The sequence below is a fragment of the Prionailurus bengalensis genome, chromosome D1 (assembly GCF_016509475.1).
Source record: "Prionailurus bengalensis isolate Pbe53 chromosome D1, Fcat_Pben_1.1_paternal_pri, whole genome shotgun sequence".
Taxonomy (NCBI): Eukaryota; Metazoa; Chordata; class Mammalia; order Carnivora; family Felidae; genus Prionailurus; species Prionailurus bengalensis.
Genome location: NC_057346.1, coordinates 46,348,711 through 46,363,731, shown reverse-complemented (window position 1 = coordinate 46,363,731; position 15,021 = coordinate 46,348,711). Strand labels below are relative to the sequence as shown.

At 40.5% G+C, this 15,021-nt stretch overlaps 1 protein-coding gene across 2 annotated transcripts in view; it reads left to right on the top strand.

Annotated features, from left to right (window-relative positions):
• CCDC81 (coiled-coil domain containing 81) overlaps positions 1-14,799 on the top strand; it is a 43,706-nt gene extending 28,907 nt beyond the window's left edge. For both annotated transcript variants that reach the window (XM_043579991.1, XM_043579992.1), the window contains 2 exons: positions 11,771-11,896; positions 14,303-14,799. In XM_043579991.1, coding sequence (XP_043435926.1) covers positions 11,771-11,896; positions 14,303-14,444 — 268 coding nt within the window. In that variant the 3' untranslated portion in view covers positions 14,445-14,799. The remainder of the gene's footprint in view (positions 1-11,770; positions 11,897-14,302) is intronic.
• The last annotated feature ends 222 nt before the right edge of the window (positions 14,800-15,021 follow it).

The following is a 15,021-nucleotide window of genomic DNA, read 5'->3' as shown; positions in this document are numbered from 1 at the left end:
CTTGGGATTCTCTTTATCTCCCTTTCTCTCTGCCCTTTCCCGCATGCTCTCTCTTGCTCTCTCTGAAAATAAATAAACTTTAAAAAAAAAAGTCAATTGGTGGAGAGATTAAAAAAAAAGTTAATAATCTCCCCCTAGCCTTCTATATTTTTTTCTATTCTTTACAAATATATTCAAATAAGATGCATATTTTTTTCCTTCCATTTTTGTAAATGAAAATAAGAGCTGTGAGATCTTATACATTACTCTGCAGCCCAATCTTTCTTTAACCTAATAATGCATCATTAATTCATGTTCAGATCAGTACATAGAAACAAAATTCATTCTTCTTCAAAAACAGCATGATATCTATAATATGGATTGCTATAATTTAACTTTTGCATTATTGATGAACATTCACTCTGTTTCCAGATGGTTTGCTATTACAACAATTTTGCATTAAACATTTTTAATATATATCTTCATACTGGTTCTTTTGTTTCCATTGGATAAAATCCTAAAAGTGGAATTGCTGGATGCCAGCGTATGGCACATTTTAAATATCACCAGATACTGACAGTTTGCTTTCTAAAAAGGTATGGCAATTTGCTTCCAACAGCAGTCTTGTGGGAATCCAAGTTTGCCTCCCCTGTAGCCCCACTTCATTTTCTCACTTTCTTAGCATCTAAATTAAACTGAATTTTTAAACTATCCTTTTAAAAAGAATACAATTATAGCCAAAAAGCTTTTGAAAAGCTGCTCGACATCACTAATCATTAGGGAAATGCAAATCAAAGCCACAGTGAGATAGCTGCTTACTAACACATTGTTTCCACTTTCTGAACCGTGGGCAGGTCAGCCTTATTCGGCTGTCAGCTGTCATTGTTTGTACTGTTTGGAATAGATGTCATTTAGCTTTTAACTAAATGTGTGCCTCTCCAAGCTAAGAAGTGTTTCATGTTTTACTGAATATTTACTTATCTAGACCTGAGAGACAGGGATTCTCCACTCCAGTGAATAAAGGTAGCAAAATCAACTCCAGTGAATAAAGGTAGCAAAGTAGGATGGTGAGATTGCAAATGTAGCTGTGTTTTGTATTACACAATTTAATAATTTAATTCCAATCACATATCCATCCTGGAGGCCAAGTCTATGACAGTCTGAATGAAGTAAGCAGTTAGCAAATTGTTCATTTTTCTCCTTGCAACTCATTTATGTAGATGGAAGAAAAAATCTTACACTGTTTAAGATCTATATATCACTGTAACGTATACAGGTGAGATGGCTATCTTTTCTTCCCCCTAGGGCTTTATGCAAAGAAAACATATGTTTGCAGAATAACATCTTAAGGTTTCACAAATGCAAAGATAAAATGTGCTATCATGTATTTTGTATTATAAAATCTGTGCTTTGATTGTCTTGTGAAATGTCCAAATCAAGAATAATTATAGATTTTTCTTATACCACATGCACCATGAAACATTTAACAAGTACTTCTTTTAGACTATGCAAAAGATTAGAAAGGAAGAAAACTGTCGATTCAGTAGTAGACAAAACCATTAAGATGCAATTATGATGTAAAAAGGAAAGATAAAGAAAACTGAGGCAAGCAAAAACAAACGCAAAAACTAAAACTAAAGAAAAAAGAGAAAGATACTAGGGTCATATTCGTTAGGATGGCTCCTATCAAAACCCAGAAAATAGTAGGTGTTGGTAAGGATGTGGAGAAATAGAAACCCCGGGCACAATTGATGAGAATGTAAAATGGTGCAGCCGCTATGGAAAACAGCATGGCAGTTACTCAAAAAATTAAAAATAGAATTACCATATGATTCAACAATTCCACTTCTGCGTATATATCTAAAAGAATTGAAAGCAGGATCCTTTTTAGAAAATTAAAAAATTATTTTATTTTCACTCCAGTATAGTTAACATGAAATGTTATACATAACATATAGTGTAATATAACATTGTACGTTTTAGATGTACGATATAGTGATTCAATAATTCCATGCATTACTCATTGCTTATCAAGGTAAGTGTACTCTTAATCCCTTTTACCTATTTCACCCATACCCCATCCACCTCCCTCTGGTAACCACCTGTTTGTTCTCTATAGTTAAGAGTCTGTTTTTTGTTTTCTCTTTATCCCCCCTTTTTTTGTTTGTTTTGGTTCTTAAATTCCACATATGAGAGAAGTCATCTGGTATTTGTCTTTCTCTGACTAGCTTATTTTGCTTAGCATTATAACCTCTAGACGTATCTGTGTTGTTGCAAATGGCAAGGTCTCATTCTTTTTTATGGCTGAATAACATCCATTGTATGTGTATATATGTATACACACACACACACACACACACACACACATCACATCTTTATCCATTCACCTATTGATGGATGCCTGGACTGTTTCCATAATTTGGCTATTGTAAATAACACTACAGTAAACATAGAGGTGCATATATCCCTTCAAAGTAGTGTTTTTATATTCTTTGGGTAAATACCCAGTAATGCGATTACTGGATTGTAGGGTAGTTTTATTTTTAATTTTTTGAGGAACCTTCATATTGTCTTCCACAGTGGCTGCACCAATTTGCATTCCCACCAACTGTGCATGAGGGTTCCTTTTCCTCCACATTGTCACCAACACTTGTTTCTTGTGTTTTTGATTTTAGCCATTCTGACAGGTGTGAGGTGATGGCTCATTGTGGTTTTGATTTGCATTTCCCTGCTGATGAATGATGTTGAGCATCTTTTTATCTATCTGTTGGCCATCTTTATGTCTTCTTTGGAGAAATATCTGTTCAGATCCTCTGCCCAGTTTTTACTTGGATTATTTGTTTTTTTGGTGTTGAGTTGTAGAAGTTCTTTATATATTTTTTATTTTGATATGGTCCCAATAGTTTATTTTTGCTTTTGTTTCCCTTGCCCCAGGAGACATATCTAAAAAGATGTCATGGCCGATGTCAGAATATTACTGCCTATGCTCTCTTATGGGATTTTTATGGTTTCAAGTCTCATGTTTAGGTCTTTAATCCATTTTGAGTTTATTTTTGTGTATGATGTAAGAAAGTGGTCCAGGTTCATTCTTCTGTATGTCGCTGTCCAGTTTTCCCAATACCATTTGTCAAAGAGACTTTTTCCCATTGAATGTTCTTTCCTGCTTTGTTGAAGTTTAATTGACCACACACTTGTGGGTTTATTTCTGGTCATTCTATTCTATTCCATTAATCTATCTCTGTGTCTATTTTTTGTGCCAGTACAATACTGTTTTGATCACTACAGCTTTGTAATATGACTTGAAGTCTGGAATTGTGATGCCTCCAGGTTTGGGATTTTTTTTTTCTTTCAAGATTGCTTTGGCTATTTGAGGCCTTTTGTGTTTCCATACAAATTTTAGTATTATTTGTTCTAGTTCTGTGAAAAATGCTTTTGGTATTTTGATAGGGATTTCATTAAATCTATAGACTGATTTGGGTATATGAACATTTTAACAATATTTGTTCTTCCAGTCCATGAGCATGGACTGTCTTTCCATTTGTTTGTATCATTTTCTTTTTTTTTTTTTTTTTTTTTTTTTTTTCTGAAATTTATTGACAAATTGGTTTCCATACAACACCCAGTGCTCATCCCAAAAGGTGCCCTCCTCAATACCCATCACCCACCCTCTCCTCCCTCCCACCCCCCATCAACCCTCAGTTTGTTCTCAGTTTTTAACAGTCTCTTATGCTTTGGCTCTCTCCCATTCTAACCTCTTTTTTTTTTTTTTTTTCCCTTCCCCTCCCCCATGGGTTCCTGTTAAGTTTCTCAGGATCCACATAAGAGTGAGACCATATGGTATCTGTCTTTCTCTGTATGGCTTATTTCACTTAGCATCACACTCTCCAGTTCCATCCACGTTGCTACAAAAGGCCATATTTCATTTTTTCTCATTGCCATGTAATATTCCATTGTGTATATAAACCACAATTTCTTTATCCATTCATCAGTTGATGGACATTTAGGCTCTTTCCATAATTTGGCTATTGTTGAGAGTGCTGCTATGAACATTGGTGTACAAGTGGCCCTATGCATCAGTGCTCCTGTATCCCTTGGATAAATTCCTAGCAGTGCTATTGCTGGGTCATAGGGTAGGTCTATTTTTAATTTTCTGAGGAACCTCCACACTGCTTTCCAGAGCGGCTGCACCAATTTGCATTCCCACCAACAGTGCAAGAGGGTTCCCGTTTCTCCACATCCTCTCCAGCATCTAGAGTCTCCTGATTTGTTCATTTTGGCCACTCTGACTGGCGTGAGGTGATACCTGAGTGTGGTTTTGATTTGTATTTCCCTGATAAGGGGCGACGCTGAACATCTTTTCATGTGCCTGTTGGCCATCCGGATGTCTTCTTGAGAGAAGTGTCTATTCATGTTTTCTGCCCATTTCTTCACTGGGTTATTTGTTTTTCGGGTGTGGAGTTTGGTGAGCTCTTTATAGATTTTGGATACTAGCCCTTTGTCCGATATGTCATTTGCGAATATCTTTTCCCATTCCGTTGGTTGCCTTTTAGTTTTGTTGGTTGTTTCCTTTGCTGTGCAGAAGCTTTTTATCTTCATAAGGTCCCAGTAATTCACTTTTGCTTTTAATTCCCTTGCCTTTGGGGATGTGTCGAGTAAGAGATTGCTACGGCTGAGGTCAGAGAGGTCTTTTCCTGCTTTCTCCTCTAAGGTTTTGATGGTTTCCTGTCTCACATTTAGGTCCTTTATCCATTTTGAGTTTATTTTTGTGAATGGTGTGAGAAAATGGTCTAGTTTCAACCTTCTGCATGTTGCTGTCCAGTTCTCCCAGCACCATTTGTTAAAGAGACTGTCTTTTTTCCATTGGATGTTCTTTCCTGCTTTGTCAAAGATGAGTTGGCCATACGTTTGTGGGTCTAGTTCTGGGGTTTCTATTCTATTCCATTGGTCTATGTGTCTGTTTTGGTGCCAATACCATGCTGTCTTGATGATGACAGCTTTGTAGTAGAGGCTAAAGTCTGGGATTGTGATGCCTCCTGCTTTGGTCTTCTTCTTCAAAATTCCTTTGGCTATTCGGGGCCTTTTGTGGTTCCATATGAATTTTAGGATTGCTTGTTCTAGTTTCGAGAAGAATGCTGGTGCAATTTTGATTGGGATTGCATTGAATGTGTAGATAGCTTTGGGTAGTATTGACATTTTGACAATATTTATTTTTCCAATCCATGAGCAGGGAATGTCTTTCCATTTCTTTAAATCTTCTTCAATTTCCTTCAGAAGCTTTCTATAGTTTTCAGCATACAGATCCTTTACATCTTTGGTTAGATTTATTCCTAGGTATTTTATGCTTCTTGGTGCAATTGTGAATGGGATCAGTTTCTTTATTTGTCTTTCTGTTGCTTCATTGTTAGTGTATAAGAATGCAACTGATTTCTGTACATTGATTTTGTATCCTGCAACTTTGCTGAATTCCTGTATCAGTTCTAGCAGACTTTTGGTGGAGTCTATCGGATTTTCCATGTATAATATCATGTCATCTGCAAAAAGCGAAAGCTTGACTTCATCTTTGCCAATTTTGATGCCTTTGATTTCCTTTTGTTGTCTGATTGCTGATGCTAGAACTTCCAGCACTATGTTAAACAGCAGCGGTGAGAGTGGGCATCCTTGTCGTGTTCCTGATCTCAGGGAAAAAGCTTTCAGTTTTTCCCCGTTGAGGATGATGTTAGCTGTGGGCTTTTCATAAATGGCTTTTATGATCTTTAAGTATGTTCCTTCTATCCCGACTTTCTCAAGGGTTTTTATTAAGAAAGGGTGCTGGATTTTGTCGAAGGCCTTTTCTGCATCGATTGACAGGATCATATGGTTCTTCTCTCTTTTTTTGTTAATGTGATGTATCACGTTGATTGATTTGCGAATGTTGAACCAGCCCTGCATCCCAGGAATGAATCCCACTTGATCATGGTGAATAATTCTTTTTATATGCCGTTGAATTCGATTTGCTAGTATCTTATTGAGAATTTTTGCATCCATATTCATCAGGGATATTGGCCTGTAGTTCTCTTTTTTTACTGGGTCTCTGTCTGGTTTAGGAATCAAAGTAATACTGGCTTCATAGAATGAGTCTGGAAGTTTTCCTTCCCTTTCTATTTCTTGGAATAGCTTGAGAAGGATAGGTATTATCTCTGCTTTAAACGTCTGGTAGAACTCCCCTGGGAAGCCATCTGGTCCTGGACTCTTATTTGTTGGGAGATTTTTGATAACCGATTCAATTTCTTCGCTGGTTATGGGTCTGTTCAAGCTTTCTATTTCCTCCTGATTGAGTTTTGGAAGCGTGTGGGTGTTCAGGAATTCGTCCATTTCTTCCAGGTTGTCCAATTTGTTGGCATATAAGTTTTCATAGTATTCCCTGATAATTGTTTGTATCTCTGAGGGATTGGTTGTAATAATTCCATTTTCATTCATGATTTTATCTATTTGGGTCATCTCCCTTTTCTTTTTGAGAAGCCTGGCTAGAGGTTTGTCAATTTTGTTTATTTTTTCAAAAAACCAACTCTTGGTTTCGTTGATCTGCTCTACAGTTTTTTTAGTTTCTATATTGTTTATTTCTGCTCTGATCTTTATTATTTCTCTTCTTCTGCTGGGCTTAGGCTGCCTTTGCTGTTCTGCTTCTAGTTCCTTTAGGTGTGCTGTTAGATTTTGTATTTGGGATTTTTCTTGTTTCTTGAGATAGGCCTGGATTGCAATGTATTTTCCTCTCAGGACTGCCTTTGCTGCGTCCCAAAGCGTTTGGATTGTTGTATTTTCATTTTCGTTTGTTTCCATATATTTTTTAATTTCTTCTCTAATTGCCTGGTTGACCCACTCATTCGTTAGTAGGGTGTTCTTTAACCTCCATGCTTTTGGAGGTTTTCCAGACTTTTTCCTGTGGTTGATTTCAAGCTTCATGGCATTGTGGTCTGAAAGTAAGCATGGTATAATTTCAATTCTTGTAAACTTATGAAGGGCTGTTTTGTGACCCAGTATATGATCTATCTTGGAGAATGTTCCATGTGCACTCGAGAAGAAAGTATATTCTGTTGCTTTGGGATGCAGAGTTCTAAATATATCTGTCAAGTCCATCTGATCCAATGTCTCATTCAGGGCCCTTGTTTCTTTATTGACCGTGTGTCTAGATGATCTATCCATTTCTGTAAGTGGTGTATTAAAGTCCCCTGCAATTACCACATTCTTATCAATAAGGTTGCTTATGTTTATGAGTAATTGTTTTATATATTTGGGGGCTCCGGTATTCGGTGCATAGACATTGATAATTGTTAGCTCTTCCTGATGGATAGACCCTGTAACTATTATATAATGTCCTTCTTCATCTCTTGTTACAGCCTTTAATTTAAAGTCTAGTTTGTCTGATATAAGTATGGCTACTCCAGCTTTCTTTTGGCTTCCAGTCGCATGATAAATAGTTCTCCATCCCCTCACTCTCAATCTAAAGGTGTCCTCAGGTCTAAAATGAGTCTCTTGTAGACAGCAAATAGATGGGTCTTGTTTTTTTATCCATTCTGATACCCTATGTCTTTTGGTTGGCGCATTTAATCCATTTACATTCAGTGTTATTATAGAAAGATACGGGTTTAGAGTCATTGTGATGTCTGTATGTTTTATGCTTATAGTGATGTCTCTGGGACTTTGTCTCACAGGGTCCCCCTTAGGATCTCTTGTAGGGCTGGTTTAGTGGTGACAAATTCCTTCAGTTTTTGTTTGTTTGGGAAGACCTTTATCTCTCCTTCTATTCTAAATGACAGACTTGCTGGATAAAGGATTCTTGGCTGCATATTTTTTCTGTCTAGCACCCTGAAAATCTCTTGCCAATTCTTTCTGGCCTGCCAAGTTTCAAAAGAGAGATCAGTCACGAGTCTTATAGGTCTCCCTTTATATGTGAGGGCACGTTTACCCCTTGCTGCTTTCAGAATTTTCTCTTTATCCTTGTATTTTGCCAGTTTCACTATGATATGTCGTGCAGAAGATCGATTCAAGTTACGTCTGAAGGGAGTTCTCTGTGCCTCTTGGATTTCAATGCCTTTTTCCTTCCCCAGTTCAGGGAAGTTCTCAGCTATGATTTCTTCAAGTACCCCTTCAGCACCTTTCCCTCTCTCTTCCTCCTCTGGGATACCAATTATGCGTATATTATTTCTTTTTAGTGTATCACTTAATTCTCTAATTTTCCCCTCATACTCCTGGATTTTTTTATCTCTCTTTTTCTCAGCTTCCTCTTTTTCCATAACTTTATCTTCTAGTTCACCTATTCTCTCCTCTGCCTCTTCAAGCCGAGCTGTGGTGGTTTCCATTTTGTTATGCATTTCGTTTAAAGCGTTTTTCAGCTCCTCGTGACTGTTCCTTAGTCCCTTGATCTCTGTAGCAAGAGATTCTCTGCTGTCCTGTATACTGTTTTCAAGCCCAGCGATTAATTTTATGACTATTATTCTAAATTCACTTTCTGTTATATTATTTAAATCCTTTTTGATCAGCTCATTAGCTGTTGTTATTTCCTGGAGATTCTTCTGAGGGGAGTTCTTCCGCTTGGTCATTTTGGATAGTCCCTGGCGTGGTGAGGACCTGCAGGGCACTTCCCCTGTGCTGTGGTGTATACCTGGAGTTGGTGGGCGGGGCCGCAGTCAGACCTGATGTCTGCCCCCAGCCCACCGCTGGGGCCACAGTCAGACTGGTGTGTGCCTTCTCTTCCCCTCTCCTAGGGGCGGGATTCACTGTGGGGTGGTGTGGCTCGTCTGGGCTACTTGCACCCTGCCAGGCTTGTGATGCTGGGGATCTGGCGTATTAGCTGGGGTGGGTAGGCAAGGTGCTCGGGGGCAGGAGGGGCAGGCTTAGATCGCTTCTCCTTAGGTGATCCACTTCAGGAGGGGCCCTGTGGCAGCGGGAGGGAGTCAGATCCGCTGCCGGAGGTTTGGCTCCGCAGAAGCGCAGAGTTGGGTGTTTGCGCGGAGCGAGCAAGTTCCCTGGCAGGAACCGGTTCCCTTTGGGATTTCGGCTGGGGGATGGGCGGGGGAAATGGCGCTGGCGAGCGCCTTTGTTCCCCACCAAACTGAGCTCTGTTGTCAGGGGGCTCAGCAGCTCTCCCTCCCTTTGTCCTCCAGCCTTCCCGCTTTCCGAGCAGAGCTGTTAATTTCTGAACTCCCAGACTCTAAGTTGCGCTTGCTGTCGGAACACAGTCCGCCCGGCCCCTCCGCTTTTGCAAGCCCGACTCGGGGGCTCTGCCTGGCCGGCGAGCCGCCCCTCGGCCCCGGCTCCCTCCCGCCAGTCCGTGGAGCGCGCACCGCCTCGCCGCCCTTCCTACCCTCTTCCGTGGGCCTCTCGTCTGCGTTTGGCTCCGGCGACTCAGTTCTGCTAATCCTCTGGCGGTTTTCTGGGTTATTTAGGCAGGTGTAGATGGAATCTAAGTGATCAGCAGGACGTGCGGTGAGCCCAGCGTCCTCCTAAGCCGCCATCTTGCCGCCTAGTCCTGTATCATTTTCTTAAAAAAAATTTTTTTATTAATTTTTGAAGGAGAGAGAGCACAAGCAGGGGTGGGCAGAGAGACAGGGGGACACAGAATCCAAAGTAGGATCCAGGCTCTGAGCTGTCAGCACAGAGCCCGATGCGGGGCTCGAACTCACAAACCGCAAGATCATGACCCAAGCCAAAGTCAGATGCTCAACCTACTGAGCCACCCAGGAGCCCCTGTTTGTATCATTTTCAATTTCATTCATCAGTGTTTTATAGTTTTCAGAGCACAGATCTTCTACCTCCTTGGTTAAGTTTGGTACAATTATAAATGGGTTTATTTTCTTAATTGCTCTTTCTGGTGCTTCGTTATTAGTGTATAGAAATGCAACACATTTCTTTACATTGATTTTGTATCCTGTGACCTTACTGAATTCATTTATCGGTTCTAGTAGTTTTTTTTGCTGGAGTTGAAAATAGGATCTTGAGGAGATATTTGCGCTCCCATGTTCATCACAGCCTTCAGTAACCAAGAAAGGGAAGCAACCCAAATGTCTGGCCACAGAGGAATGAATAAACAAAATGTGTTAACGCGCATACAATGGAATATTACTCAGCCTTCAGAAGGAAGGAAATTATGACACATGCTACAACACAGATGAACGTTGATGACATTATGCTAAGTAAAATAAGCCAGTCATTATAATACAATACAAAATATTGTATGATTCCACTTCTATAAGGTTATCAGAGTGGTCAAATTCATGGAAAAAGTAGAACAGTGCTTTCTAGGCACTAGGGGGAGGGAGAAATGAGAAGTTGGTTAATGAGTATAGAGTTTCTATACTATTTAAAATAGTATAGAACTATTTAAAAAATACTTTCAAACAGAGAGGGAGGCTAACCATAAGAGACTCTTGAATGTGGAGAACAAACTGAGGGTTGTTGGGGGAACCGGGATGGGGGGGATGGGTGATGGACATTGAGGAGGGCACTTGTTAGGATAAGCACTGGCTGTTGTATGTAAGCGATGAATCATGGGAATCTACTCCCAAAACCAAGAGCACACTGTTTATACTGTATGTTAGCTAACTTGACAATAAATTAAAAAAAAAAAAGTTCTGGATATTGGTTGCACAACAATGCAAATGTACTTAATGCTATGTATCTGTACTCTTAAAATTTTTTAAGATGGTCAACTTTATGTGGTTTGTGTTACAATTAAAAAACACTATGAAAAGGAAAAAAAGGTTATGAAAGAAATATATAATAGGTACCATTTAGTCATTGAGCTCTCATTGTGTTATAGGCATTGGTACTTTCTGTATATTATCTCATTTAATCTTTATAATGACCACACAATAGCTGAATTGCTCAATGCTCCTTGGAGGAAAACGGCCATGTTTATTTTAGGAAAAGCAAACCAGCACACAGTCCATTACTGATTTTTATCAGAGGGTCCTGACACCTAGTGGCAGTGGCTGCCTGTAACACAAAGCCTGGCAGAGCAGGCTAAATCAACCTGCACATTTAGTGAAGTCCTTTCTAGACTTTAATGAGAACTGAAGGTAAGAGTTTCAGTCTGGCAAATAGACACATATAAATAATTTGAACCAGGTTTAAGATGATTCACAACAGCAGTGGCTACGTGTCTGGAGACTAGTAATAGAGACACTTTTCATTGGGAATTCTGGGAAATGGTACTTGAAGAGAGATACACCATAATTACTTCTTTGATGTCTTTACTTTCACCAGACATTCCTCTTTTTTTTTTTTTCTGAACCTTCTTCACAATGTTACATACTTTCTTGATTTCATTTTGTTTTGCCTAGTCACTTCTGTTTCTTTCCCTGTTTCTAGCCATTCATTTGTATTCCTGTCTACTTTGCCTTGTAACATGCCTGTAGCAATTCGGGCTGATTACTGACAGCTGAGTGACTGGAATAAAAGGAAAGAAACCTAAAGTAGAGGAAATCCATTTGAGATGATTCTTCAGATTAAATTAGCTTCAAAGGAAATTAATGGCTTTAAAGGCTGAATTTGTTCATTGGAAAAAGGTTTCAATCTTGCTAATTTAAACCAGAATTGAAGATGAAAGGTCCCAGACCACTAAGCTATTTGAGACCTATAATATTTTAGTGTTTTTCTCAATGTTCATTCCTTTCAGTGTATTTCAAGGAGTAGTGAACAAAACCAGAATGTCTTCTGGGTAATCTACCATAAAGGAATGGGGCTTCCAGGGTGGGTGCATGCCCTCCCTGGTATTGTGATTGTGAACAAAACCAGACTCTGCTGTTATCTCCAGACACCTGGCAGACAGAAAGGCTGAGATGGAGCGGGTGAAGAGAATGAACGAGAGCTTGCTGAAGGACTGGGAAAGGAGCATCGCAATGAAGAAACAGCGGGACATGGAGGAGAAGGCTTTCCAGCGGTAATACCCAATTGGAACCAGAAGTTTTTTGCAGAGAAACCCCCTCCACTCCTTCTTTACTTTCCTGGAATCCTGGGATGGCACACAGGTTTCCAGTGCCAACTCCCATTGATTAGCAGTGGCTACCTAGTGAACCTGGTGGAGAAAAGAATTCTGGGTTCAGTAGGAAATGCTGTGGTGATATATTCGAAATGTCTGCTATGGATATGGGATTGGAGAATGCTGGGATGTGTGTTATATGCTTGCCATATTTGCCCTAATTTTTGTCTCTGTTTAGGGTAGTTTATTTTCATATTGTGGAGGGTAGGGAAGCATGGGGTGGGGGAGGGTAGGAATTCTCCTTGGAAATAACTAGCTGGAAACAGGGAGAGGGAGTTTCTATCTGGACACATCCAAGTCTGACAGAATGGTCATTTAAGAGCAGAGTCAAGGGGTTGTAAGATTGGCAACTGGGAAAATGAAATGCCTGTTACAGAACCAACCCAAGACCATGTTCCTGAAATGTATTATATCCATATCCCCTCTTCCCAGCTACCGATTGACAATCTAGAGTCAAGGACTCTAGTCATGGCTTTGAGAATTAATACTAAATTTGGAAAGGCAGCTAATCTTTTTGTCTTTTATTTGTAAGATGAAGAAAGTAAACACCTGCATGACATAGCTAACACAGGAATTTTGTGATCAGACAAAGAGATGGAAAAACATTACACTTAAAAAAAAAGAAAATATTTTACAAATGTAAGGTATGATTTCATAGTATGTTAAAACTTGAACAGACCAAGCCTATGTAGTCACATGTTATTAAATCCTGAATATACCAAAATAATATTTTAAATTCCCACATATCAACTAATTTTTACCATAGTTAAAATTTGTCATAATAAGTCTTGGTTTGTAACTCTGTTCCAAGATATTCTTTTAAGGCATCTCTTACCTGTCTTTCTAATGGGTAGAACCCATATTTTGTTACAATGGGACTAAGAGGGATGATGTAGCAATGAAGTTCCAAAGTAGAAGTGGGGTTGTTTGGCTTAGAGAAGACGAAGGGGCACTGGGGTTTCAAGGCATTTTCCTTTTTTTTTTTTTAAAGCTTATTTATTTGTTTACTTTGAGAGAGTGAGAGAGCATGACTGGGGGAGCGGCAGAGAGGGAGGAAGAAAGAGAGAACCCACTGCCAGTGCAGAGCCTAATGTGGGGCTTAAACTCATGAACCATGAGATCATGGCCTGAGCTGAAGTTGGATGCTTACCTGACTGAGCCACTCAGGTGCCCCTCAGGGCATTTTCTTAATGTTGGGGAAAAGCAGGTAAAAGGCAGTGACATTAATGCTGGGGAGATTTTGCTGGATTTCGGAAGATTGCTTGGCCAACGTGGTGATAAAGGATAGAGGAGACATAGGAAACAACCTTGAGTGTCAGGATATGGCAGGGACATAGCAGGGACATGGCAGAGCAATCCTGTTACCTGAAGACTGAAGCCAAGTTGTGGGCAGGGCCTCAAGCAGGAGCAGGTTAGGAAGAAGGAATTGGTTGCTGTTAAAAAAAAAAAAAAAAAAAAAAACAAAGCAGAAGCAAAAACAAACTTCCCATGAATGCAGTTAGCACATGATACTCCATCCCAACACCAAACCAAGCCAGGTAGGTCCCCCCTGAACACTGCTAACATTATTTGTTCTTTTACCTTGTAAGGCTGTCCTTGATGCTCCTTTTTACAGAATTCTAATCATGTAGAAATGTTGGTAGGGTAGGGGAACACACCAGGGACTGTCCTGCATAATCAAGAAAAATTGTTGACATGCAAAATCAATTATTGCCATCCCTTCATCTCTGCTTTGAGCCCCTTTTGTCCTCCTACTCTTTGTCTCCACCCCCTCTCCTACCCTTAACCATCCAGAGGGCTCTGGACTCCTAGACTTACCTTATAAGTCTACTCTTAACTGTCTGCTGGGGCTTAACTTAACCAGCAGCTTAATGGCCTGCTCTCCCTCTCAATGCTGTCTTTCCCCCGAGAGCCTGACAGATAAAAGTGTATCCACATGGCAAAGCTTTGAAGACACCTGTTTGCTGGCTGTGTGGTCTTGGGCAAGTTATGTTTTTTCTGAGGGTTTAGGTGGGTGGGGCTGGGGAGAAGCGCTGGGGTCAGACAGTTGTGAAGGCACCAAGTCTTATATTTACTGGAAATAGCAGACATGCCAACAGCAGAACATGCCAAGCTGGGGTGAGCTGCAGGAAGCCGTGTGGACGGGAGAGATGGCAGGTGGGCCCTCACAGGCAGGCATTAAGCTCCTAGATGGTAGGTATGTGCCTTCTCTGCTGCATCACTTCTCCGGCACCGGCTTCTAAGCTAGGCCCCAGCACGGACTCAGGGAGCCCCTAATAATGACCGCCTGTCCTTGCCTCTCCTCAGGTCTGCAAACAAGCTCTTTATCCTGGACCAGTGCGAGAGATATTTGCGCTGCAAGCAGTGCCAGAGGAGCACCAACAATAAGGGCAGGAGCAACGTGTGGCCATTCAACCAGCACCTGCCTGGCTCGCGGTTCTTTTCATAAAACCCACCGCTTGGATCTATGTTTTCCTCCGCAAAATTTTTATCTTTTAAATGTTGGAGGCATGATGGCGAAACTACTGATTTTTACTTTGGAGGGAAAAAGTTTTTGTGTTGTTTTGGTCCTTTCAGGAGTAGACTGCTTTTTAACCCCTTGTTGAATTCACATAGGCAGGGCCTCCTCACCTACCTTCCTCCCCCGCCCCACAGAACCCTGCCGCCATGGGGGCTGGGACCGGGACCCAGTCTCATTCTGGCCGCAGGGTTGCTGCTGACCCAGCAGCATAGATAAGACAGGAAAACTTTATCCTTTTTTCCATGTATAATGAATAGTGTCCTAATAAATATTTTCTATGTGACTGTATAATGGTAAATCTTACCTCCCTCCCCGGGAACTGCATACGCGAACGTTCTAGAGGTAGATTAGGTTATTTGCCACAGGTGATCAGAGCAACGCTTTCTGAGCTTTCTAGCTGAAGACACACCTGGAGCTTTGTTGGGACCTCCGGGGATATCATTGCCTTGGTGCCCTTCTGGTCAAGCATTCCGTTAGAGGTTTATTGTTGGGCTACTTGGGTGCT